This window comes from Ranitomeya variabilis, chromosome 1, assembly GCF_051348905.1.
Source record: "Ranitomeya variabilis isolate aRanVar5 chromosome 1, aRanVar5.hap1, whole genome shotgun sequence".
Lineage (NCBI taxonomy): Eukaryota > Metazoa > Chordata > Amphibia > Anura > Dendrobatidae > Ranitomeya > Ranitomeya variabilis.
Window position 1 is genome coordinate 273,552,150 of NC_135232.1, and position 26,405 is coordinate 273,578,554.

Sequence of the window (26,405 nt, forward strand, 5' to 3'; positions counted from 1 at the left end):
GTGTCCAGCATCTCTGCCCCCAGTGTCCAGCAGCTCTGCCCCCAGTGTCCAGCATCTCTACCCCCAACGTGTCCAGCATCTCTGCCCCCAACGTGTCCAGCATCTCTGCCCCCAATGTGTCCAGCATCTCTGCTCCCAATGTGTCCAGCATCTCTGCTCCCAATGTGTCCAGCATCTCTGCCCCCAATGTGTCCAGCATCTCTGCCCCCAATGTGTCCAGCATCTCTGCCCCCAGTTTCCAGCATTCTGACCCGGTTCCCCGGATTGCGTCTCTCAATGAAACCCCCCCCCCAAAAAAAACAAGTTCTCCTCACCTGACCGCGCTCCTTCGGCGAAGCTCCCTCCTCGCAGCTAAAGTGCGCACTCGCCAGCGACTGACAATGACATCAGACGCCGGCAATGTGCACACTGCGGCTGATGTCAGCTGCCAGCCTCAGATTGGCTGGCAGCTGTTAACTATTGATGTGCGGGCCCGCACGTCAATAGCGTTAAACTGCCTCAGCGCCGGTAGGGGCCCGGTGAGCAGATGAGGGCCTGATGCGGACCCCCTCTGCCCACCGGGCCAATACGCCAGTCAGGCCAGTAATGCCCTAATGGCGGCCGAAGTTAATCTCAGCGGTAGCCCAGGGCCCCCCCCACACCACTGGGCCCTAGGCTACCGCCCAGATTGCCCTCATTATAATCCGCCTCTGAGGTGGGGCGATGCGCTCCTGAAGACTGACAGCGGTCACGACACTCCTGTGAACTGAGCGCTCCCATAGAAGTAGCTATGCCTTTTGCAGCAGGGCACTTAGACTGATCTAACTATCCAGCCAACTCAGAGCGGCACAAGCAGGCTGTAAAGCACAGCGCCTCCTAGGGGTGCACACTCTTTACCTAGGTAACCGGCCACAGTGGGACTGCAGAGTGGTCGGTAACCTAGGCAACAGTGTAGAAAAAAAATTCTCTGTTATTGAGAACAGAGTCGATTGCTCCTACATGCCCGCTGCAATCTGACTGATTGGAGGAACGGAGATTGCCTAAAGGTAAAGAAGCAGAATGTGGATATAAAAAAAACCGGGAGAGCTGGTCCGCTAGTCTCCTGAGCCCCGCTGTTCTCCTGAGCCCCGCTGTTCTCCTGAGCCCCGCTGTTCTCCTGAGCCCCGCTGTTCTCCTGAGCCCCGCTGTTCTCCTGAGCCCCGCACACCGGAGCGCCTCCTCTCATGCACCTGTAGTGCACTGCCCACACTCAGCAGCACCTCTAGACCAGAGGGATAGTAAATAACTACGCCCACTAGAGAAACACGTGATGTACGCGGCTCACCGCGCCTGCGTGTACCCTGCAGAGCGTGTTGTGGACGCGCTTTGTGCTCGTAACTCCCGAGCGCGCAGCCGCGGCCTCTCCGCCAGTGTTAGTCCGGTGCCCGCTGCCTGTATCTTCTCGTCTGCCATGGGCCTGCCCCCCTGGGATAACCGTCCCCTTGACAACTGAGCTCGGGCCGACATGTTGTGTGCACAGTCTCAGAGCCGTCGCTGACAAACACTGGGCCGGAGCCCCGACCCCCCTGAGGAGACGCCGCCATGGCTGAGCAGAGCTATTCGTGGTGAGAGGGGCTGGTGTGGTGGGGATGTGATTGGTGCTGGGCCGTACTGACCGGGCGCCGCGGTCTTTGTCTGGGCCCCGCAGGGCTGTGCACCGGGCGGACCATTGTGGGAGTGCACAGAGGTCGTTGCGGGCCCGGTAATCGGTGGTGACTGCGGGCGGATGCGGCGGGCAGGATGGCGGCCGCTGATTGTGCTGTGGATTGTACCTGCTGCCGCCTTTGTATGTGCGGTTCCTGCGTACAATGTGGGCTCTATGTAAACAATGGCCTGGTGCCCGTCCCCTTCTCCAGGGGTCCCCTATAATGGGGGGCATTTTCTATAACGGGGCCGTCCCGGGTGCTGGGGCCTCAGAACCGCCGCAGGACGCATCACTTTTGGGTTCTGGACCGGGCTTCAGGACTAGTGTCACCTTCTGTCTGTACAGACAACATGGTCATTTCGGAAGAGGAACTGGACCAAAATATTTGTCATCATCATGTGCTTTGTTCTGTTTTTCTTCCGAAGGTGAAATAACATGTAGGAGAAGAACATTTACCAACTGCCCAGTGTTCTAATCTTGAGGTATACCTGGCTAATGATGCTCCATAGGACTGTGTGTGTGGGTAGCCTTCTGCTCCCTAATATTAGACTCCATGTAATGCAGTGATGGGCCTCAGATTGTGAAACTTGCTGACTGCCTGGAGGGTCCTCCTGCACAAAGCACGGCCCGCCCAGAAGGGTCCTGTGTGTCCCAGGACCGGCACTCACAATGCTAACGGATCATTGCAGTCAGTCTGACTCGATCTGATGGCATTCGCTCAGAGCCCACCCTATAAAGCTTGTACGCTTTTGGGGAAAATGTCAGCGTTATTTTTAAGTTGTTGTAGTTCCTCAAAAGTTTATAAATCAGCTTCAATACCCCATAGCACAGTTGGGCAGCGGTGCTGTATGCCTCCATAGTTCTGCACCATCCACAAAGTATTACTCACACTACACTGTAATCACATACTGCCGGCATTGTGCCAGAATTAGTACATGGGCATCAATGTGTTTGAACTGGCTGGTACTTCAACATTTATTCATGTTAGTGTTATCAGCACCTCTGGGGCCCCCACCACAAATGCACACAGACTTCCTTTTAATTGTTTAAGGGACTGCTAAAGTGCAGTGCCCAGGCTATCTTTGGCAGTCCCATATACGATGAATGGAGCAGTGGCACAGCTTCATTCTAACAGCGCATTTCAGAACTGTTTTCAGGATTCGTGGGGGTCCCCAATATTCAACAACTTATCCCCTATCTACAGTTAAGATGGAAATAGCCCTTTAAAGCTGATTTGGTAGACTATGCTCCCTTATATGAGGACATTGTAGTATGGGGACAGATCAACTCTCCTGTTGACCAGAGTGATGAAAGGATAGGTTGGACACATAGTTATGAGTCTGGTGTTTCTATGAAGGGAGCATGATGGTGATTTTGGCTGGCTGCTTTGACAAGTGTTGTGATGGCATTCTCCCGTGAGTCCACTGGACTGGACAGAGCATTTTCCCCCCCCCCCCGTTTGGCTAAGGCTACTTTCACACTTCCGTCTTATGGCGTACGTCGCAATATGTTTTTTTGGAGAAAAAACGCATCCTGCAAAGTTTCTCCATAGAGACGCATTGCGACGGATTGCCACACGTCGTGTCCGTCGCGCGACGGATGCGTCGTGTTTTGGCGGCCGCTACGCACAGAAAAAATGTTCAATGTAACTTTTTTTTTGTGCGTCGGGTCCGCCATTTTCGACCGCGCATGCGCGGCCGAAACTCCACCCCCTCCTCCCCAGAACTCACAATGGGCAGCGGATGCGTTGTAAAACTGCATCCACTGCCCACGTTGTGCTACATTTAGCACAACGTCCGTTGGTACGTCGGGCCGACGGTTTGCGACGGCCCCGTACCGATTGAAGTGTGAAAGTAGCCTTGTCTGTAAGCATTGTGACAGCCCTATAAATCAGACAGAGTTCGGAACACAGTGCACGGACTGGCCGGTGGCTCTCCTGACCCGAACTTGACTGTCTAATTTATTTTTATTCAGCTGTCACTCTCGGGGCGGTAGAGCCGACGGCCAGTCCATGCACTGCACGCCGAACTCGGACTGATTTATACAGCCATCTGACTGCAACCTAAGGGTATGTGCACATGTTGAGGATTTTGCTGTGGATCTGCAAAACGCTGCAGATCCGCAAGCGATTTACATTACAATGTAAATCAATGGCAGAAAAAAATGCTGTGCTAATGGTGCGGAAAAATCAGCACGGAAAACGCAGCAGAATCAAAAAAGGACCATGTCAATTCTTTTTGTGGATCTACTGCGTTTCTGCTGCGTTTCTGCACCTATTCCATAATGGAAATCCGCAGGGATAAAAAAAGGAAGAAATCAGCACAAAATCCGCAAAAAAAAAAAAAAAGGCGCAGATTCTGACCTGTTTTCTGCCAAAAAATGCAGTATCAGCACAGAATATTCCACAGTAAAATCCGCAAGGTGTGCATATAGCCTTAAATTTCTGCAACAATTATGTCACTCTGAATTCACTCATAAGACAAAATTCCGTTCCCATGTATGAAAGTGCTGCATCTTTTTATTTTTTATTTTTTTTTTGCAGGTGTCTTACACCTAAATTGGGTAAGGCTTCTCCTTGTGGAGAGTGACATTCCACCAAAATAAACATTCTCTGATTATTTGCTTCTTTCCCTTTTGTTTTTTTTTGTTCTGATGGCACAAAGTTTTTTTAATGCATTTTTTTAGTGCACAAACACTTTGACCCTGATTGTTTTTCACCCGAGTTTTTACTGGGGGCAGGGTGGAGAAGCCTCTTAAAGGGAACTTGTCACCCCCAAAATCGAAGGTGAGCTAAGCCCACCGGCATCAGGGGCTTATCTACAGCATTCTGTAATGCTGTAGATAAGCCCCCGATGTAACCTGAAAGATGAGAAAAAGACGTTAGATTATACTCACCCAGGGGCGTTCCCGTCGCGGTCCGGTCCGGGGCCTCCTATCTTCTTATGATGACGTCCTCTTCTTGTCTTCATGCTGCGGCTCCGGCGCAGGCGTACTTTATTTGCCCTGTTGAGGGCAGAGCAAAGTACTGCAGTGCGCAGGCGTCGGGAAACGTCAGAGAGGCCCGGCAGGATGCGGTAGATAAGCCCTTGATGCCGGTGGGCTTAGCTCACCTTCGATTTTGGGGGTGACAGGTTCCCTTTAAAGGGAACCTGTCACCAGGTTTGACCTATATGAGATACAGCCACCCCCTTTCAGGCCTGATATGCAGCATTCTGTAATGCTGTACAATATATCTGCCCCATCCTACTCCAATCCATGCCACTTCAGGCCTCCATGTGCACCTCTCCACAATCTTACTTCACTCGATGGTTGGAGTAGGATTGTGGCATAGCAAATGCTGCTTGTTATGAATTAGATCAGGGGTTGATGCACCTCTGGCCAGAACTGTCGTGTATTGTCAAGTCAGAAACGTTTTGCGCAACTCGGCATTTTAAAAGATGTTTGCAACTTTTCAAACATCTGTACGAATTCTGACATAAAAGCCTATATGAATCGGAGCGATAAGTCGCAGTTTTATGCGTAGAATCACATTTTTTTAGGCCCCACCTGCCCCCACTCATAAAAGCCTATAGAGAAAAAAAAATACTAAAAACGCAAAGTCAAACACAGTTGGGCTGAGCTTTCCACTCGGATCATGGAACATGGACATCTTAATTCAGACTTCAGGGGTTTTCTGATAGACAAAGAGCTCTCTGCCATTTAAAAGGCTACACACCTTATTGCAGCCAAAGACGCAAAAAAAATGGCTCTTGTGGACGCAGCCTGTCTATGTATCACATGATCAAATGAATATAGCTGCCATTGAAAGTAACATAAGGCCTGATTCACACATCTACAAGTGCTTCTCACAAAATTAGAATATCGCCAAAAAGTTAATATATTTCAGTTCTTCAATACAAAAAGTGAAACTGATATGTTATATAGTCATTACAAACAGTGATCTATTTCAAGTGTTTATTTCTGTTAATGTTGATGATTATTGCTTACAGCCAATGAAAACTCAAAAGTCATTGTCTCAGTAAATTAGAATAATTAACAAAAAACAGCTGCAAAGGCTTCCTAAGCGTTTAAAAGGGTCCCTTAGTCTGTTACAGTAGGCTCCACAATCATGGGGAAGACTGCTGACTTGACAGATGTCCAGAAGGAAGATGTTCACAAGAAGGGTAAGGCAAAAAAGGTCATTGCTAAAGAAGCTGGCTGCTCACAGAGTGCTGTATCCAAGCATAGTAATGGAAAGTTGAGTGGAAGGAAAAAGTGTGGTAGAAAAAGTTGCACAAGCAACCGGTATAACCGCAGCCCTGAAAGGATTGTTGAGAAAAGGCCATTAAAAAAATTTGGGGGAGATTCACAAGGAGTGGACTACTGCTGGAGTCATTGCTTCAGGAGCCACCACACACAGACATATCCAGGACATGGACTACAAGTGTCTCATTCCTGGTGTCAAGCCAATCATGACCAATAGACAACGCTAGAAGCGTCTTACTTGGGCCAAGGAGAAAAAAAACTGGACTGTTGCTCAGTGGTCCAAGGTGTTGTTTTCAGATGAAAGTAAATTTTGCATTTCATTTGTAAATATAGGTCCCAGAGTCTGGAGGAAGAGTGGAGAGGCCACAATCTGAGCTGCTTCAGGTCTAGTGTGAAGTTTCCACAATCAGTGATGGTTTGGGGAGCCATGTCATCTGCTGGTGTAGGTCCACTGTGTTTTATCAAGGCCAAAGTCAGCTCAGCCGTCTATCAGGAAATTTTAGGGCACTTCATGCTTCCCTCTGCCGACAAGCTTTTTGGAGATGGAAATTTCATTCTCCAGCAGAACTTGGCACCTTTCCACACTGCCAAAAGTACCAATACCTGGTTTAAAAACAACAATATCATTGTGCTTGATTTGCCAGCAAACTCACTTGACCTTAACCTATCTATGGGGTATTGTCAAGAGGAAGATGAGACACCAGACTCAAAATTGCAGACAAGCTGAACGCTGCTATCAAAGCAACCTGGGCTTCCATAACACCTTAGCAGTGCCACAGGCTGATCGCCTCCTTGCCATGCCGCATTGATGCAGTAATTGATGCAAAAAAAGCCCAGACCAAGTATTGAGTGCATTTACTGAACATACACTTCAGTAGGCCAACATTTCAGAGTTTAAGCCCTTAACGACCAGAGGTATTTTTGGTTATGCATTTTCATTTTTTGCTTCTCTTCTTCCCAGAACCATAACCTTTTTTATTTTTTTTGGTCAAAATGGTGAAAAAAAATTCCAAAATTTGTTAAAAATAAAAAAAGCCGTTCTCTTAGGCCGGGGACACACTTAACGTATAAAAAAACGGTCCGTTTTACACGGCCGAGAATCGCACAAATGTTTCAAAAACAGTGATCCGTGTGCAGTGCGAGGATGCGATTTCCTCGCATCAAATGATCCGTGTGACATCCGTATGGCATCCGTATGCCGAGATTTTCTCGCAAGCTTGCAAAACCGACATCTAATGGATTTATGTGCTCAAATGTTCGGGAAAACATATATACAGTATGTATGTGTATGTATATATATATATATATATATATATATATATATATATATATATATATATATATATATATATATTCTGTATTTATATTTCATTCAGCGCGATATCTGTGAAAAGCCGACAGGATATGAGACATGGTTTACATACAGTAAACCATCTCATATCCCCTCTTTTTTTGCATATTCCACACTACTAATGTTAGTAGTGTGTATGTGCAAAATTTGGCCGCTGTAGCTGCTAAAATAAAGGGTTAAATGGCGGAAAAAATTGGCGTGGGCTCCCGCGCAATTTTCTCCGCCAGAATGGTAAAGCCAGTGACTGAGGGCAGATATTAATAGCCAGGAGAGGGTCCATGGTTATTGGCCCCCCCCCGTGGCTAAAAACATCTGCCCCCAGCCACCCCAGAAAAGGCACATCTGGAAGATGCGTCTATTCTGGCACTTGGCCACTCTCTTCCCACTCCCTGTAGCGGTGGGCTATGGGGTAATGAAGGGTTAATGCCACCTTGCTATTGGAAGGTGACATTAAGCCAGATTAATAATGGAGAGGCGTCAATTATGTCACCTATCCATTATTAATCCAATTGTTTGAAAGGGTTAAAAAACACACACACACATGATTTAAAAGTATTTTAATGAAATAAACACAGCGGTTGTTTTAATAATTTATTGCTCTCTCAATCCATTTTCAGACCCTCGCTTGGCAAAACAATAAACACACAATATACATACCCTCTCTGATGTCCTATCACGTCCCACGAGGTAATCCATCTGGAGGGGTTAACTAATATTACAGGCAGGAGCTGCGATAAACCACTCGCTCGTGCCTGTAATCCCCGGGTGCTGAAAGGAAAGCAGTGATCTATACTTACATTCAGTCGCGGTGATGCGCCCCTGCTGGATGTTCTCATGAACTGCAGCCTGGGAACTTTTTCCCACGCTCCAGGTCATATAAGGACATCCACCAGGGGGCGCATCACCGTGACTGAAGGTAACTATAGGTCATTGACCTACATTTCATTCAGTCGCGGTGATGCGCCCCCTGGTGGATGTCCTCATATGACCTGGAGCATGGGAAAAAGTTCCCAGGCTGCAGTTCATGAGAACATCCAGCAGGGGCGCATCACCGCCACTGAATGTAAGTATAGATCACTGCTTTCCTTTCAGCACCCGGGGATTACAGGCACGAGCGAGTGGTTTATCGCAGCTCCTGCCTGTAATATTAGTTAACCCCTCCAGATGGATTACCTCGTGGGACGTGATAGGACATCAGAGAGGGTATGTATATTGTGTGTTTATTGTTTTGCCAAGCGAGGGTCTGAAAATGGATTGAGAGAGCAATAAATTATTAAAACAACCGCTGTGTTTATTTCATTAAAATACTTTTAAATCGTGTGTGTGTGTTTTTTAACCCTTTCAAACAATTGGATTAATAATGGATAGGTGACATAATTGACGCCTCTCCATTATTAATCTGGCTTAATGTCACCTTCCAATAGCAAGGTGGCATTAACCCTTCATTACCCCATAGCCCACCGCTACAGGGAGTGGGAAGAGAGTGGCCAAGTGCCAGAATAGACGCATCTTCCAGATGTGCCTTTTCTGGGGTGGCTGGGGGCAGATGTTTTTAGCCACGGGGGGGGGGGGGGGGGGGCAATAACCATGGACCCTCTCCTGGCTATTAATATCTGCCCTCAGTCACTGGCTTTACCATTCTGGCGGAGAAAATTGCGCGGGAGCCCACGCCAATTTTTTCCGCCATTTAACCCTTTATTTTAGCAGCTACAGCGGCCAAATTTTGCACATACACACTACTAACATTAGTAGTGTGGAATATGCAAAAAAAAGGGGGATATGAGATGGTTTACTGTATGTAAACCATGTCTCATATCCTGTCGGGTTTGTGAAGGAGAAATGCAAAGCCGGCAATTGAATTACCGGCTTTTCTATAGAACACCGCTGCGTATTTCTCGCAATGCACACGCATGGTCCGTGTGTAATCCGATTTTTTTCTCGCACCCATAGACTTGCATTGGCGAGTCTCGGCCGAGATACGCTGACAATCGCAGCCTGCTGCGAGTTCCCTCGGATCCGAAATACGGTGGAGAAAATATCGGATGATGGGAGCTGAACCATAGATTAACATTGGGCCGAGTGCTATGCGATTTTTTTATCGCATAGCACTCGTCCGTATTATGGTCTAGTGTGACCCCGGCCTTACACCCGTAACGGCTCAATTTTTCGTGATCTGGGGTTGGGTGAAGGCTTACTTTTTGCGTGCCGAGCTGACTTTTTTTAATGATATAATTTTGGTGGAGATACAATCTTTTGATCGCCCGTTATTGCATATAAATGCTATGTCGTGGAAAAACCCCTCCCTGGGGGCGTAAGGGGTGGTTATTTGACATTTTTAAAACTTTTTTTTTTTTTTTACTTTTGGCATGCTTTAATAGTCGCTGGTAGACTAGAAGCTGCCATAACCCAATTGGCCCTGCTACACAGAGCCGATGATCAGATCACCTGTATTTAGCAGAATTGCTGACCTTGCTATGAGCGCCGACCACTGGGACCGTAGGTGACTGTCCACCTTTGTATTGAAGAACTGAAATATATTAACTTTTTAATGATACACTAATTTAGTGAGAAGCACTTATATGCTTGCACTGACCACAGGTCTTGCCTGTACTCTAAGGTTATGTGTCCACGGTCAGTAAACGCTGCGCAGAGCTGCAGCGTCAAACACGCAGTGTCCAGATGTTCCAGCATAGTGGAGGGGATTTTTTTGAAATCCCGTGTCCACTATGCGTGGAAACACGCACGCGGCGGGCCTGCGACTCCGGACATGCTGCGCGTCTTTTCAGATCGCAGCATGTCCGTACACCTTGCGGGGACGCAGCGTCCCCGCAAGGCATAACACAGGGCCCTATGGGAGGGGGGAGATGATCCCGGATGTGTACAGTTAACACATCCGGCATCATCGCGTCCCAGAAGGGGGCGGGGCTTAGCGCCGAGCGGCTTCGCCGCTCCGGCGATACCGCCGGCCATCCTGAACGTGGACACGCAGCCTAAGGCATCTACAGACATAATAAGGATGTGTGAATCCACCTCCATTCTTTGGTTAGATGCAATGAAAACTGGTACGCTTTACAAGACTTTTGTTGTTTAAACCAATCATTCTTAAAGGGGTTGTCCGTCTTAGGCTACAAGTCTACAGTGACTGTAGACTTGTGAATCCTCTGTGTGCTGGGAGTGAGTGGTCATGTGACCGCAAGTATGTGATTTACATACTTCTGTCTGCATTATGACAAGTGGTGTCTGTCCTCGCTCAATGCACTTGCATTGAGTGAGGCCGCGCACATCTAGTCGGCAAGTGACCATATGTACGCAAATCGCATACACAACCCCTTTAAACTATCAGGCATCAGCTTGATGTAGGGGAGACGGTTTTCATCTAAGGCCTCTTTCACACTTCCGTCTTTCTTTTTCCGTCACAATCCGTCGTTTTGTGAAAAAAAAAAAAAAAAAACAACGGATCCAGCAAATGATGCTGCTGGATCAGTTTTTTTCTCATAGACTTGTATTAGCAACGGATTGTGACGGATGGCCACATGTTTCATCCGTCGTGCGCTGGATCCGTTGTAAAATTGCTGTCTGTCGGGCGGAGAAAACGTACAGAGGAACGTTTTTCTGCACGTCGGAAAATCGCTCCGCGACGGATCCTGCGCTGCCCGTCGTTGGCTTTAATGGAAGCCTATGGACGCCTATCCGTCGCTGACTGAAAAGCAGGAATCCAGCGACGGATGCCGACTTTTCAAACTGAGCATGCGCGGAAGAATTTCCCGTCTTTTCAACATTTTGACGGATCCTGTGCAGATTGTAAAAGCGGAAGTGTGAAAGAGGCCTAAGTGATCATATGCTGCCCAGTGCTTTCTATGACTGAAACTTTAACAACATAACTGACTAATTTTGTATGCATTGAAATGTTATATAGGAGACAAAAATTAAGAGATTTTCTGTTTAAATGTAATCTGTCAGTAGAAGGATCAACCCACTTGAGGAATAGTATGGACATTTAGGTCATAGGAAGCTGACTACAATCATACCTTGATATCTGCAAACTGATGTCTTATTCCACAGAAATCCACATTTTTCATATATGTTAATAACCTCTTCTAGGCTCTGGGGAGTATGTTGTCTGGAAGAAAGCTCTGCCTCCTGAGCTTATTATAAATAGAAGGGGGAGTTAATACATCACAGCCATTGCACAACACCCCTTCTATTTATAATGATTTCTGGAGGCAGAGTTATCTTCCAGACAACATACTCCCCAGAGCCTGGAAGAGGTCCTTTACATAAAGTGATCAAATATGGTGACAGATTCCCTTTAAATAGGTTGTCCACTACAATGTGTAGTGGGCAGATCGATTTAAACATTGTAAATGAGGCTCTTAAAATACCTTGCGTTACCAAATGTGCCTGTGAGCAGCATCAGTACGTCATGTGGTGCTCTGATTAGGTATTCATCAGTATGCGCACCTGCGCCGCTTCACTTCCATGCCCGTGAGATTTGAGCGGCAGAGAAGGGGCGGGCCAGACGGATGAAATAGAAGGAGGTAATAGATTACAAGGGCGGGCTAGATTCACTTACACCTTCCTGGTGAGGCACGTCGTTATCGGGACTGCTCCCTGCACCATATGCGGCGACCACAGAGCTCCGCACACGCCGTATAAGGCGACACCATCAAAACAGCTGACGTGTGTCAGGAAAGATGTGGGAGCCACATCAAAGAGAGGGACACAATATGCGCCGTACATGTATGGCTCATGTCGTGAAGGGTTTAAAGCACCAATTCATTGTTGTTGTTGTTTTTTTGTTTTTGTTTTTTTTACTTGTTACAACTGCAGTCGCATAGTGACAAAGAAGGGGTGAAAATGGCTGCCAGTGAGAATATCACCAGATGTAGTACACTTGCATACATGATTTTTAACAAAGTAATCAAATGCTCTCCCTCCACCCCCACCACTCTCTGAAAAAAAAACAACAACAAAATGCTGGAGTAATGCTTTAAAGGGAGTGTCAGCACAAATGACTGTTGAAACCAAGCACAGGCGCTCGGCTCACCTTTTGGCGTGGCTGAGCAGTCACCTCACTGTCCTTCCCTCATCTGGCTCCTGTAAAGTTAGAGCTGTCAATTAAGGAAGAGCGGAATGGAGATAGATGGAAAATAAGCAGGTGGGAAGGTGCACTGAACTGTTTGGTCATGTTGACAGTGCACTGAGCACCTGTGCTTGGTTTGAATAGTTATTCTGTGCTGACAGGCCTTATATACTGTTACAAAACTGATGTCTTTTTTTCCCCAACAATGTCTGATTTGTGTTGGTTTTTCTAAATAATCATGGCAAAAAAGGAATGAAACCTGCAAATAAAAATGCAATCCGATATAAGCTGGTTTATAGATAAATTGTGGTAAAAAATGCTGTAGTAATCTGTTTCCTGTAATGTTGCCAGTAATTGCAGCACTCATTGCCATCAAAATAACACTGTTCGATAGAAACCTAACCCCATATTAATGAAGACTATCATACGACACAACTGGCACATTATGATGGCTTTTATCATGAACAGAAACGGGCTCAGATTTGACCAAATGTAAAAAAAAAAATGCAAGAAATTATGTGAGATTAGAAGCATGTGAAAACATGTTTTGTTTTGACCATAGAAAATACATGTAAACCATTGATATGTTTTCATCTCGTTGATTAATAGTCATACTATCATGATAAACTTTTGGGGCAAAAGCGTCTCTTGGTTTAAAGTAATTGTCCCAACCCTTGTTTATCACAGGGTGTGATATTTTCTTAAGATGCAAAAGATGAATGAAGCATGTTTTTGCTTTGATGTGTCCTTGTTGCTAAGGTATACATAGGATAAACTGTTTCATGTCCTTATTAGTTGATCAAGTAAAAGTCAAGCACTTATTACACGCCTCCTCAAAAACGCTTTGTTTGTCAAGGTGGATCCTTTTCATAGGCGTGGTAATATTTTACCAGGAAGTATGAAAGCAAGTGATTGTCAGTCAAATAGGGTGTGCAGTATGCCAATACATTTGTTTATAATACCGCCATAAAGTGGTGGGTGCATCATGTCCCTATTCAACCCTTAAGTTTTTTTCACATTCTGCACTTCTTTTGTCAATAGTGTACTTACCTGCATTAAATCTTCATCTATTTTCTTCTGATAAGACACAACACTGATTCCCAAAGTTTACCCTAGATTATTTTCCTTTATGCTCTATTGATTCCATGATGGATCAGTACTGCACCAAATGACCAGCTAGTTCCAATATCCTCTGTATGTAGACATTATGCATCTGCATTAAGATTATCTCTAAAGTGGCAGGAGCCAAAAAGTCATCATCAGTGAATTTGATAGACTCTGTGCAGAATCTCAGTGGCACAGTCCGTCCATGCAATTTTATCATACAGGCAGTTTTGGTGACCCCATTCAAAGAACATAATGCAATACAATTGCCTGGTAGACCATGAGAACAGATAACCTAATTGCTGAATCATAGACTCATAGAATGTTAAGGTACCGTCACACTAAGCAACGTCGCCAGCGATCTGTGACGTTGCAGCGTCCTAGGGAGCGATATCGCTGTATTTGACACGCAGCAGCGATCAGAATCCCGCTGTGAAATTGCTGGTTGCTGCTAGAAGGTCTGCACATTATTTGGTCGCTAGGTCGCCGTGTATCGCCGTGTTTGACGGCAAAAGCAACCATACCAGCGATATTTTACACTGGTAACCAGGGTAAACATCGGGTTACTAAGCGCAGGGCCGCGCTTAGTAACCCGATGTTTACCCTGGTTACCAGCGTAAAATGTAAAAAAAAACAAACAGTACATACTCACATGCTTCCCCCGGCGTCCGCTTCCCACACTGACTGAGCGCCGCAAATTGAAAGTGAAAGCACAGCGGTGACGTCACCGCTGTGCCCTGCTACTGCCGGCGCTCAGTCATTACAGGAAGCGGACGCCGGGGGACGCATGTAAGTATGTACTTACATTTTACGCTGGTAACCAGGGTAAACATCGGGTTACTAAGCGCGGCCCTGCGCTTAGCAACCCGAAGTTTACCCTGGTTACCCGGGGACCTCGGCATCGTTGGTCGCTGGAGAGCGGTCTGTGTGACAGCTCTCCAGCGACCACACAGCGACGCTGCAGCGATCGGCATTGCTGTCGCTATCGCTGCAGCGTCGCTTAGTGTGACGGTACCCTAAGTTGTAGGGACCTCCAGGATCATAGTGTCTAACCCCCTGCTCAATGCCGTATTCACTAAACCATCTCAGGTGTCTGTCCAGCCTCTGTTTGAAGACTTCCAATGAAGGAGAACTCGCCATGTTTCATGGCAACCTGTGACAATCATTGATTACCCTCTCTGTCAAAAGTTTTTTTTCTAATATCCCTTTCAGTTTAATTCCATTGCGTCTTGTGTTTCCATTTGCAAATGAGAATAAGGACGATACATGACGGGATAACACAATGTAGATGTATTTGTTGACAGCTATTAAGTCTCTTACCCTTCTTTTTTTGCAAGCTAAACATTCCCAGATCCTTTAACCGTTCCTCATAGGACATAGTTTGCATTTTGTGCACCATCCTGGCAGCTCTTCTCTGAACTTGCTCCAGTTTGTTGATGTATTTTTTAAAATGTGGTGCTCAGAACTAGACACAGTATTCCAGATGAGGACTGACCAAGGAGGAGTAGAGGGGGATAATTACTCCACGTGATCTAGACTCTGTGGTTCTCTTAAAGGGAACCTGTCACCTGAATTTGGCGGGACCGGTTTTGGGTCATATGGGCGGGGTTTTCGGGTGTTTGATTCACCCCTTTCCTTACCCGCTGGCTGCATGCTGGCCGCAATATTGGATTGAAGTTCATTCTCTGTCCTCCGGAGTACACGCCTGCGCAAGGCAATATTGCCTTGCACTGGCGTGTACTCCGGAGGACAGAGAATGAACTTCAATCCAATATTGCGGCAAGCATGCAGCCAGCGGGTAAGGAAAGGGTGAATCAAACACCCGAAAACCCCGCCCATATGACCCAAAACCGGTCCCGCCAAATTCAGGTGACGGGTTCCCTTTAATGCATCCTAGAACTGTTTGCCTTTTTTGCTGCTGCATCAAACTGTTGACTGTTTTCACATGTGCTGTTGCTTAGTTCTATTCCTCCCATTCTGTAGATGTAATTTTCGGTTTTTTTCGCATATGTGGAATCTTGCATTTCACCCTGTTAAATACCATTCAGTTAGTTGCTGGCTATTGTTCAATCTTCTCTAGAACCTTCTGAATCCTTTCTCTGTCTTCTCTAGTCTTAGCGACAGGTCTGTGGAGTCTGAGTTAGTATAAAATGGACCAAGTCCTAGAATATATAATAAATTGGGTAAAGTAGTTCTGTGCAGTATGAGCTGTAGGTGTTTTCAGAAGAACTTGGGAAAGTTATAAATTGTCCTATAAATGTCTGTTTTGTTCCTGATCTAAGGATCTAGGCTTTTAATTGGGATGAATTTGCATGCTCAGTAGTGAGGCAGTGCTATGGAGTCGGTGTTTGGTTTACCGACTCCAACAGAAAAAGAAAAATGATCCTTGGGGGTATATTTATTGAAAAAATTCAGACGAAGAAACCCCAGTACTAAATGATTAAAATATAACCTTTTACTAATTAAATTATTAAAAGAACATTATGATAAGTGCACTACAAAAACCATCACCATAACAACAGACACAACCAATAGGAAAAGCCAGGGTGGTGCCTAGCCCTGCACTTCACTACATGCACCCTACCTGGCAGCGGAGGTTGGCACCCTATTACCTACACAGATGGCGCCCCCGCTCACCGTCGGCTATCCCTACTATCCCTAATGGGCCCTTATAGGGTGGGATAGATGATTAACATACATATATTGTGCCGACTGTCATACTTAGAATCTGGTCCACAGGGATATAGTGGAAATGTGGGACTATCCCTATCTTGTCCCTGCCTGTCAGCGGAGGTTGGCACCCTATTGACAAATTTTGCGTGATTGGCGCTCCCGCTCCTCGACGGCTGATACCCTACTTTATCCCTTATTAAATAGATATAAACAAAAAATAATAAATAATAAATTAGGGTATCAGCCGTCGAGGAGCGGGGGCGCCAATCACGTAAAATTTGTCTATTTGTGGGATAGATGTTAAAGGGAACCTGTCACCACGTTTTTGGAAGATGGGATAAAAATAGCGTTAAATAGGGGCAGAGGTGGGCGTTACATTAGAGTGTTTGTTATGCGTTTATTACCCACCTAAGTTGCCGAAATACCTTTGCAAAGTCTCCGTTTTCGCCTGTCAATCAGGCTAGTCTGGTCAGATGGGCGTTGTCTTCCCCCAGATCTTGTTTAGTTTTCCGTTGGTGGCGTAGTGGTGTGCGCATGCCCAAGGTCCCGAATCCTCTGCCAGGGGATTTCAAAGAGCGCGGTGTCCGTTATTGCATTGGTGATCGGTGGGCGCGGCCATCTTCCTTTGGCCGCGCGTGCGCAGAAGCGGCGCTCTGCTTGCCGCGGCGCTCTGCTGGCCGCGGCTTCAGGAAAATGGCCGCCGCGATATCCATCTGCGCACGCGCGGCATCCCGCGGCCATTTTCCTGATGCCGCGGCCAGCAGAGCGCCGCTTCTGCGCACGCGCGGCCAAAGGAAGATGGCCGCGCCCACCGATCACCAATGCAATAACGGACACCGCGCTCTTTGAAATCCCCTGGCAGAGGATTCGGGACCTTGGGCATGCGCACACCACTACGCCACCAACGGAAAACTACGCAAAATCTGGGGGAAGACAACGCCCATCTGACCAGACTAGCCTGATTGACAGGCGAAAACGGAGACTTTGCAAAGGTATTTCGGCAACTTAGGTGGGTAATAAACGCATAACAAACACACTAATGTAACGCCCACCTCTGCCCCTATTTAACGCTATTTTTATCCCATCTTCCAAAAACGTGGTGACAGGTTCCCTTTAATCATCTATCCCACCCTATAAGGGCCCATTAGGGATAGTAGGGATAGCCGACGGTGAGCAGGGGCGCCATCTGCATAGGTAATAGGGTGCCCACCTCCGCTGCCAGGTAGGGTGCATATAGTGAAGTGCAGGGCTAGGCACCACCCTGGTTTTTCTTATTGGTTGTGTCTGTTGTTATGGTGATGGTTTGTGTAGTGCACTTATCATGATGTTCTTTTAATAATTTAATTAATAAAAGGTTACATTTTAATCATTTAGTACTGGGGTTTCTTCGTCTGTGAATTGTTTACCGACTCCACCACCCTGGTTAGCTATCACGCCTAGCTTTGCATCATCTGCAAATTTGATTAGTTTACCTTCAGTTCCCTTATCTAGATCATTTATAAAAATGTTGAACAACACTGGGGCCAGGAGAGAGAAACTTTTCCGATTGAATGTGCAACCATTTATTACCACTCTTTGCGTACGATCACTGAGCCAGTTGTGAATTGCACCTAACCGTAGCCTTGTCACTCCCAGACTTGGTAATTTTTTTTCAATAAGGATAGTATGAGATACTTTATCACTTTGCTGAAGTCGAGATAAACTATATCTACCCCATTTTCATTATCCAACCAGTCAGTGATTCCATCATAGAAGGAAATTAGATTAGTCTAACAACTTGTTTTCTACAAACCCATGCTGGCTCTGGTTAATTACTGTATTCTTATCCAAGTATTTACATACACTCTGTTTAATAATTTGTTCAAAGATCTTTCCTGGTATAGAAATAAGGATCACTGGCCTGTAATTTCTTGCTCTATCTTCTTAACCTTTTTTGATGGTGGGGACAATGTTTTCCTTTCTCCAATCTTCTGGGTCTTCTCCTGTTCTCCAGGATTTTTCAAAGATTGTGGCTAGCAGTTATGCAATTTCCTCTATAATTTTCAATTCCCCAGGATGTAATCCATATGGACCAGGAGATCTAAATTAATCTAAATTAGCTAAGTGTTCCCTCACTATCTCTCTGTTTATAGATAGCGTGGAATCTTTTATTCCTTGGAAAGCACCACAAAGATCAATTGATGTTACAATTGCTTTCTTAGAGAAGACAGATGCAAAATAGGAATTTGAAAGTTTGGCCTTCTTAACATAATTTTTTACCACTTCACCCTTTTCATCCTGTAAAAAAGTCCCATAGCTTCATTGACTGTTTATTTGCTTTTGACAAACCCCCCAAATCCTATTTTTAACTGATTTTGGTCTCCCTTGCAAGCCTCACTTCATTACTGGCTTTAGCCCTTCTAACGCTTGCCCTGCATTCCCTGTAGGCAGCATTATATTTTTCTTTTGATATGCCTCCATCTTTCCATTTTATATAATTATCCTTTTTAGCAATTATTTGTGTTCTTTCATCCTGGCGCCCATCCTTCTTTTCAGGATCATTACTGATTGTGCACTGTGAAATATGCCATTAATTTTCAGATAAAAAGAACCAACCGAGTAAGGTAGTATTAGCAGATTTATATATACAGTAGTTGGGGACTAGTGACAAACTCCAAAATAGAAAAAATTCAGCCGTATGTATGTATTTTTGTCTTTTTCAATGGCCGAATTCTGTAGAAAAGTGCAGCCTGATGCTATTCTGACTGGAAACCCTCCATTTACTGAACAGGAGTCTTTGGCTTTAGCCCTCATACATATCCGATAACTGATAGCAGTCGATCAGATGATCAGTTGGCCATCTCTTCCAACTCCCCCAAACACACGAACGCTTGGCTGCATTGATCAGCTTTTAATTTCAGAAAGCTGCTGCCAGACTCTCCTGACAGTGAATTATCTACCGAAGAACAAAAGGTTTTTCCATTGTAAAACAAACAGGCTGCTTCCTTCTCTCCTCCAGATGTGAAGAGACAAGAAGCTACTGTACATATGCTGATATCAGCAGATTTGTGTGTGTATGGGTTCCTTAAGTTTGGAACATAATGTGGTGTGAATAGAGCCACATTTGTGTATTTTCACTTTTAGGCTATGTGCACACGTCAGGATTTGTAGCAGAAATTTTCCTGACAAAAAACGGACATTTCTGCCAGAAATCCGCATGCGTTTTTTTCGCGTTTTTGACGCGTTTTTTCATGCGGTTTTTTTTTTCAAATGCATAGAATTGCGGGGAAAAGCGCAGAAAATCCTCAAAATTAATGAACATGCTGCTTTTTTTACCGCGATGTGTTGGGAAAAACGCAGAAAATCCGCAAAATTAATGAACATGCTGCTTTTTTTTACCGCAATGTGTTTTTTTCGCGGAAAAAAACGCACCATGTGCACAAAACATGCAGAATGCATTCTGAATGATAGAATGCATAATGCATGCGTTTTTAATGAGTTTTTATAGCGAAAAAATCAGAAAAAACCTGAACGTGTGCACATACCCTTAGGCTATGTGCGTGTACGTTCAGGATTTCTTGCAGAAAATTCCTGAGCAAAACCTGAAATTTTCTGCAAGAAATCTGCATAGTTTTTTTGCGCGTTTTTGCCTCGTTTTTGGTGCGTTTTTGATGCGTTTTTTTTCCGGACATTTCCCAATGCATTTTATAGTGGGAAATCCGCAAAAAACCCGCAAAATTAATGAACATGCTGCGTTTTTTACCGCGATGCGTTTTTTCATGGAAAAAAACCGCATCGTGTGCACAAAACATGCGGAATTCATTCTAAATGATGGGATGCATATTGTATGCTTTTCTTTTTGCGGTTTTGTAGCGTTTTTATCGTGAAAAAACGCGAAAAATCAGCAACGTGTGCACACAGCCATAATGGGATCAGAGTTTACGTGGAGTTTCCTGATCCATGTGTCCATTGAACAAAATCTTGATATTTTACATTTGGCGACTAGGTTTGTGAATTTTGCATCCATGAAAACTGAATGAGCAGGGCTCTGAAAACATTGTTGGCGCCATATTGATTACCGTATGTACCATGGGCCTCTTTCAATCTGATTTTCATGGCTTGATAGTTGCAACTGGTACAGCACGGCCTGAATACTACATAAAATTGTGTTTGTAAACCTGGACATCTATAGAACACATACTTTTTGTACTGTGCCAAAACCCCTTCAAGCCACATTATTCATACATGAGTTCCATTGTGTACAGATTAGTGTTCAGTTACAATATAACCTGTTCAACCAGCCACATGTGGCCTGATGCAGTCATTCAACAGGTTCATTGTCCAGTTTGTCTGCTTTGACCAGGTTATTTCTCCTTCCATATTAAATGCTGATGAGGTCCCATATCAATATCTATGCTAAGTACAGTAAAATGTAATGACTGCAAGTTAATCTGGCGTTTACTAAAGCCATTAAAGTATACCTGTCATGTGTATGTGTGTGTACATAAGATGGTTGTCTCTGGCCATCATATGACTCGCATCCCATGTATTCCAGCATTTTTCCCTTTTGATTACCCTATCCATTCAGTTGACAATGAACTCCAAAATAGGTAGAGACTAAGGCCGGCCTCACACTAGCGAGTTTTACGGACGTATGAGCGCATAAACTACGTCCGTAAAACTCGCAAAATAAACTGCACAATTATTCTCAATGGGGCTGCTCCTATTAGCCGTATATTACGGTTCAGTATTATACGGCTTTCTACGGCCGTACAAAATCGCAGCATGCTGCGTTTGTCACCGTATTGCGCAAAAAAATCGCCAATGAAAGTCTATGGGGGCGAGAAAAATACGGATTCCACACGGACCAGCAGTGTGACTTGCGAGAAATACGCAGCGGTGTTAGTGAAAAGTTGGTAATTCAATTGCCGGCTTTTCATTTCTCCTGCACAAACCCGACAGGATATGAGACATGGTTTACATACAGTAAACCATCTCATATCCCCTTTTTTTTTGCATATTCCACACTACTAATGTTAGTAGTGTGTATGTGCAAAATTTCAGCGCTGTAGCTGCTGAAATAAAGGGTTAAATGGCGGAAAAAATTGGCGTGGGCTCCCGCGCAATTTTCTCCGCCAGAGCGGTAAAGCCAGTGACTGAGGGCAGATATTAATAGCCAGGAGAGGGTCCATGGTTATTGGCCCCCCCGTGGCTAAAAACATCTGCCCCCAGCCACCCCAGAAAAGGCACATCTGGAAGATGCGCCTATTCTGGCACTTGGCCACTCTCTTCCCACTCCCTGTAGTGGTGGGATATGGGGTAATGAAGGGTTAATGCCACCTTGCTATTGTAAGGTGACATTAAGCCAGATTAATAATGGAGAGGCGTCAATTATGACACCTATCCATTATTAATCCAATTGTAGGAAAGGGTTAAAAAAACACACATGATTTAAAAGTATTTTAATGAAATAAACACAGCGGTTGTTGTAATAATTTATTGTTCTCGCAATCCATCAGGAACACCCTCGCTTGGAAAAATAATAAACGCACAAGATACATACCTTCTGGTGAACCGTCTCGTCCCACGAAGTAATCCATCTGAAGGGGTTAACTAATATTACAGGCAGGAGCCCTGCTAAATGCAGCTGTGCTCCGTGCCTGTAATCCCCGGCGAATGAATGAAATGTAGGTCATTGACCTACATTTCCTTCAGTCGCGGTGATGCGCCCCCTGCTGGATGTCCTCATATGACCTGGAGCGTGGGAAAAAGTTCCCAGGCTGCAGTTCATGAGAACATCCAGCAGGGGCGCATCACCGCGACTGAAGGAAATGTAGGTCAATGACCTACATTTCATTCATTCGCCGGGGATTACAGGCACGGAGCACAGCTGCATTTAGCAGGGCTCCTGCCTGTAATATTAGTTAACCCCTTCAGATGGATTACTTCGTGGGACGAGACGGTTCACCAGAAGGTATGTATCTTGTGCGTTTATTATTTTTCCAAGCGAGGGTGTTCCTGATGGATTGCGAGAACAATAAATTATTACAACAACCGCTGTGTTTATTTCATTAAAATACTTTTAAATCGTGTGTGTGTGTGTGTGTTTTTTTAACCCTTTCAAACAATTGGATTAATAATGGATAGGTGTCATAATTGACGCCTGTCCATTATTAATCTGTCTTAATGTCACCTTACAATAGCAAGGTGGCATTAACCCTTCATTACCCCATATCCCACCGCTACAGGGAGTGGGAAGAGAGTGGCCAAGTGCCAGAATAGGCGCATCTTCCAGATGTGCCTTTTCTGGGGTGGCTGGGGGCAGATGTTTGTAGCCACGGGGGGGCCAATAACCATGGACCCTCTCCTGGCTATTAATATCTGCCCTCAGTCACTGGCTTTACCATTCTGGCGGAGAAAATTGCGCGGGAGCCCACGCCAATTTTTTCCGCCATTTAACCCTTTATTTCCGCAGCTACAGCGCTGAAATTTTGCACATACACACTACTAACATTAGTAGTGTGGAATATGCAAAAAAAAAAGGGGATATGAGATGGTTTACTGTATGAAAACCATGTCTCATATCCTGTCGGGTTTGTGCAGGAGAAATGAAAAGCCGGTAATTGAATTACCGGCTTTTAACACATATCGCGCTGAATGAAATCTAAATACAGAATATATATATATGTGTCTCAATGACATATATATATATATATATATATATATATATATATATATATATATATATATATACTTACTATATACTGTATATATATATACTGTATATATGTTTTCCCGAACATTTGAGCACATAAATCCATTAGATGTCGGTTTTGCAAGCCTGCGCGAAAATATCGCAGTACGGATGCCATACGGATTACATACGGAGGATGCCATGCGCAAAATACGCTGACACACCCTGACTACGGATCAATATTTTGGGAACATTTCTCCGTATTACGGCCGTAGTACGGACGTATAATACGTGGCGTATTGTCTTACGCCATGTGTGAGGCCGGCCTAACTGTTATGTCTCCTATACCCCTAGCATTTCTCCGTATTACGGCCGTAGTACGGACGTATAATACGTGGCGTATTGTCTTACGCCATGTGTGAGGCCGGCCTAACTGTTATGTCTCCTATACCCCAGAACACCTAGCTAATTAATAGAAACTTCGTACCCCAATAGACACAAGCTGATCCCTGAGAAGTATTATCCTACTATATTATTTCTAAACACTCTTTTTTGGTGATTACTTTGTATCTCCGTTCATACTGCACCCACACACACACAAATGATACACCATTTGAAAGGTAAACTTGCCCCCTTCAGCAAGAAAATAGCCAAACAAACCACACATCCACGATGTGATCACAAAATACACTTTTAAACATTAATTTTCATGAACCAGCAGTAAGGACAAAATGACCTGCAGGTGGCACCACACTACCCCATGCATACTACCACAAAGCTGAAACAAATCCTAACATTTGCCTTGGGGGCATTCCAGCTTGCCGAAGTCCTTGCCCAGCCGATTTCAGGCGGGTACATATAAAATATTTGCTACATATGTGGAAGTAGAATAGACTTCAGCTTTAAAACTGAAGATGTAAATGAATGCAGCCTAAGAGGGACCGGCCAGGTTCTGAACCATTAGATTTTCTGTATTATTGGACAGTCACTGAAAAGTCTATCTTCCGTCTAAGGTTGCAGCTTATTGGTGACCTGGAGTCACCTATGCTCCCGAGTAAAAAACTGCAGTGTTGACATAACTCAGACTGTACATTGTTTCCGGATGGGAGAGATTGGTGGAAACAACCTTGAAATTTTATTTTTTTTTTAAATCCAACCGCAGGGAAAAAAAGTAAAATAATCTGCAGATTATATATATATATATATATATATATATATATATATATATATATATATATATATATATATATATATATATATATATATATATATATACACACACGCATATACATACACTAGATGGTGGCCCGATTCTAACGCATCCGGTATTCTAGAATATGCATGTCCACGTAGTATATTGTCCAGCCATGTATGTCACAGGTTAAAAAATAAACATATACTCACCTTCCGAGGGGCCCCTTGTAGTTCTGTCGCCTGCGTTCGGTTCAAGCGGCAGCTTCCGGTCCGAGGGTGTGATGACGTCGCGGTCACATGACCGTGACATCACGGCAGGTCCTTCTCGCGCAGGGCCTGTGATGACGTCGCGGTCACATGACCGTAACGTCATGGCAGGTCCTTGTCGCACACCAACCTTAGCACCGGAACCTGCCGCTTGCATGGACCGGTCACAGGAGCGTCGGAAAGGCGGCAGAAGGTGAGTATATAATGATTTGTTATTTATTTATTTTTTTATTTTTTTTTAACATTAGATGTTTTTACTATTGAGGCTGCCTATGCAGCCTCAATAGTAAAAACTTGGTCACACAGGGTTAATAGCGGCGGTAACGGAGTGAGTTACCCGCGGCATAACGCGGTCCGTTACCGCTGGCATTAACCCTGTGTGAGCGGTGACTGCGAGGAGTATGGAGGGACTAATTGGACTGTGCCCGTCGCTGATTGGTCGCGGCAGCCATGACAGGTAGCTGGCGAGACCAATCAGCGAATGAATATGTTTACGTGACGGAAGTTGCTGACAGAAAGACGGAAGTACCCCTTAGACAATTAGATAGATAGATAGATATAGAGATAGAGTTAGTTAGTTATGGAGTCCATTCTCCATCATTTTTACTGTCAAAGTGGCACTCTGTACAGGGAGCTGCTCCGTTCACATACATAGGGCTGTGTTGCACGTCCCTACACTGCAGATAGATGGCAGTGCTGCTGTGGAGGGGAAAAAAATGCTGCTGCCTCTGTTCTTTTGCCTGGTCCTGCCAATCAGACCACTTCTGATCAGTAAGTAAAATACCATTATGTTTAATGTTGGGGGATCTCCTTTAGGCTGGAGTCACACACAACGCATAAAAATTCAGTCCGTTTTATACGGACGAGAATCGCAGAAATCCCTGAACAGTGATCCTTATGTCATCCATGTGCACTGTGAGGATGCAATTTTCTTGCCGGCTTGCAAAATGGACATATAATGGATCCCATGGACTCAAATATTCGTGAAAAAAAATATATAGTCATACGTGTGTGTGTGTATATGTGTATATATATATATATATATATATATATGTGTGTGTGTATATGTATGTATGTATGTATGTATATATATATATATATATATATACATACATACATACACACACACACACACACACACACACACACACACACACACACACACACACACACACACACACCGTATTTTTCGGACTATAAGACGCATCCAGGTTTTAGAGGTGGAAAATAGGGAAAAAAATGTTTGAAGCAAAAAAGGTGGTAAAATATTTAATAACATAAACATACTATTATTTGTGTTGTTGTTATATATAATAGTATGTTATTGTGTTGGAAGCTGCGGGTAGAAGATGGAGCTGGGGGACCAGTGTGGTGTCTGTAAAGTACTATATGAAGACGCTGGAGGGTGAGTATAAGAATGGGGGTACAGGGCTTTTATTTAAAGCACCACTCCAGCACGGAAAAATAACACTTTAGTGCTGCTTTGAGATCCCATTGGGAGAACTATAACTCCCAGCATGTCCTGCAGATCCTATGGCATGCTGGGAGTTATAGTTCACCACAGAAGTGGCAGAGTGCTTTATTGTGTGTTGTAGTGACTAACCTTTTAATTGTGGCAGCCAGCCAGCTGTGGTGAGGTAAAATGCTGGAGCATCCCATCCCATGACACCACAGAGCGCTCCCTCTTCACAGCACAGAAGTAAGCTTGCAGATTGTAGTGTGGTGTCTGCAGGACCTGTGATGACATCAGAAGAGGGAGGGCTCTGTGCTGCCATGTGATGCTCCAGCCTGCTTACTCCTGACATCACACAGGTCCTTGTGCTAGAGCACTCAGCGTCCAGCACAGCCCCGGCAGGCAGGTATGCAGCAATCTAGTCTCCCCCGGCCCTTGCTGCTGCTGCCTCCTCCACCAGACACACAGATCTCCCCAGCTGCTGCAGGAATCCAGCCCTGGGGAAACCATGTGTGTCCCTGTGAAGGAGTATTCATTTGCTGCTCCCTGCTCACAGCTCAGCTGACAGGTGGGCGGGGAAGCAGCTAATGAATATTCACTGCACTTTAATGATCAGGACCACTGGTTTCCCCAGCACTGATTCCTGAAGCCAGGGCAGGGACAATTTTCTGCCTCCTGCCTCCCAGTGCAATCCCACTC

General features: G+C 45.0%; 1 protein-coding gene across 1 annotated transcript in view; it reads left to right on the forward strand.

Moving 5' to 3' along the window:
- The first annotated feature begins 1,266 nt into the window (after positions 1-1,266).
- Positions 1,267-26,405, forward strand: part of SPPL3 (signal peptide peptidase like 3) — a 116,266-nt gene continuing 91,127 nt past the window's right edge. Inside the window, exon 1 of the mRNA XM_077294077.1 lies at positions 1,267-1,583. Within this exon, the coding sequence (XP_077150192.1) occupies positions 1,561-1,583 (23 nt within the window). The 5' untranslated portion in view covers positions 1,267-1,560. The remainder of the gene's footprint in view (positions 1,584-26,405) is intronic.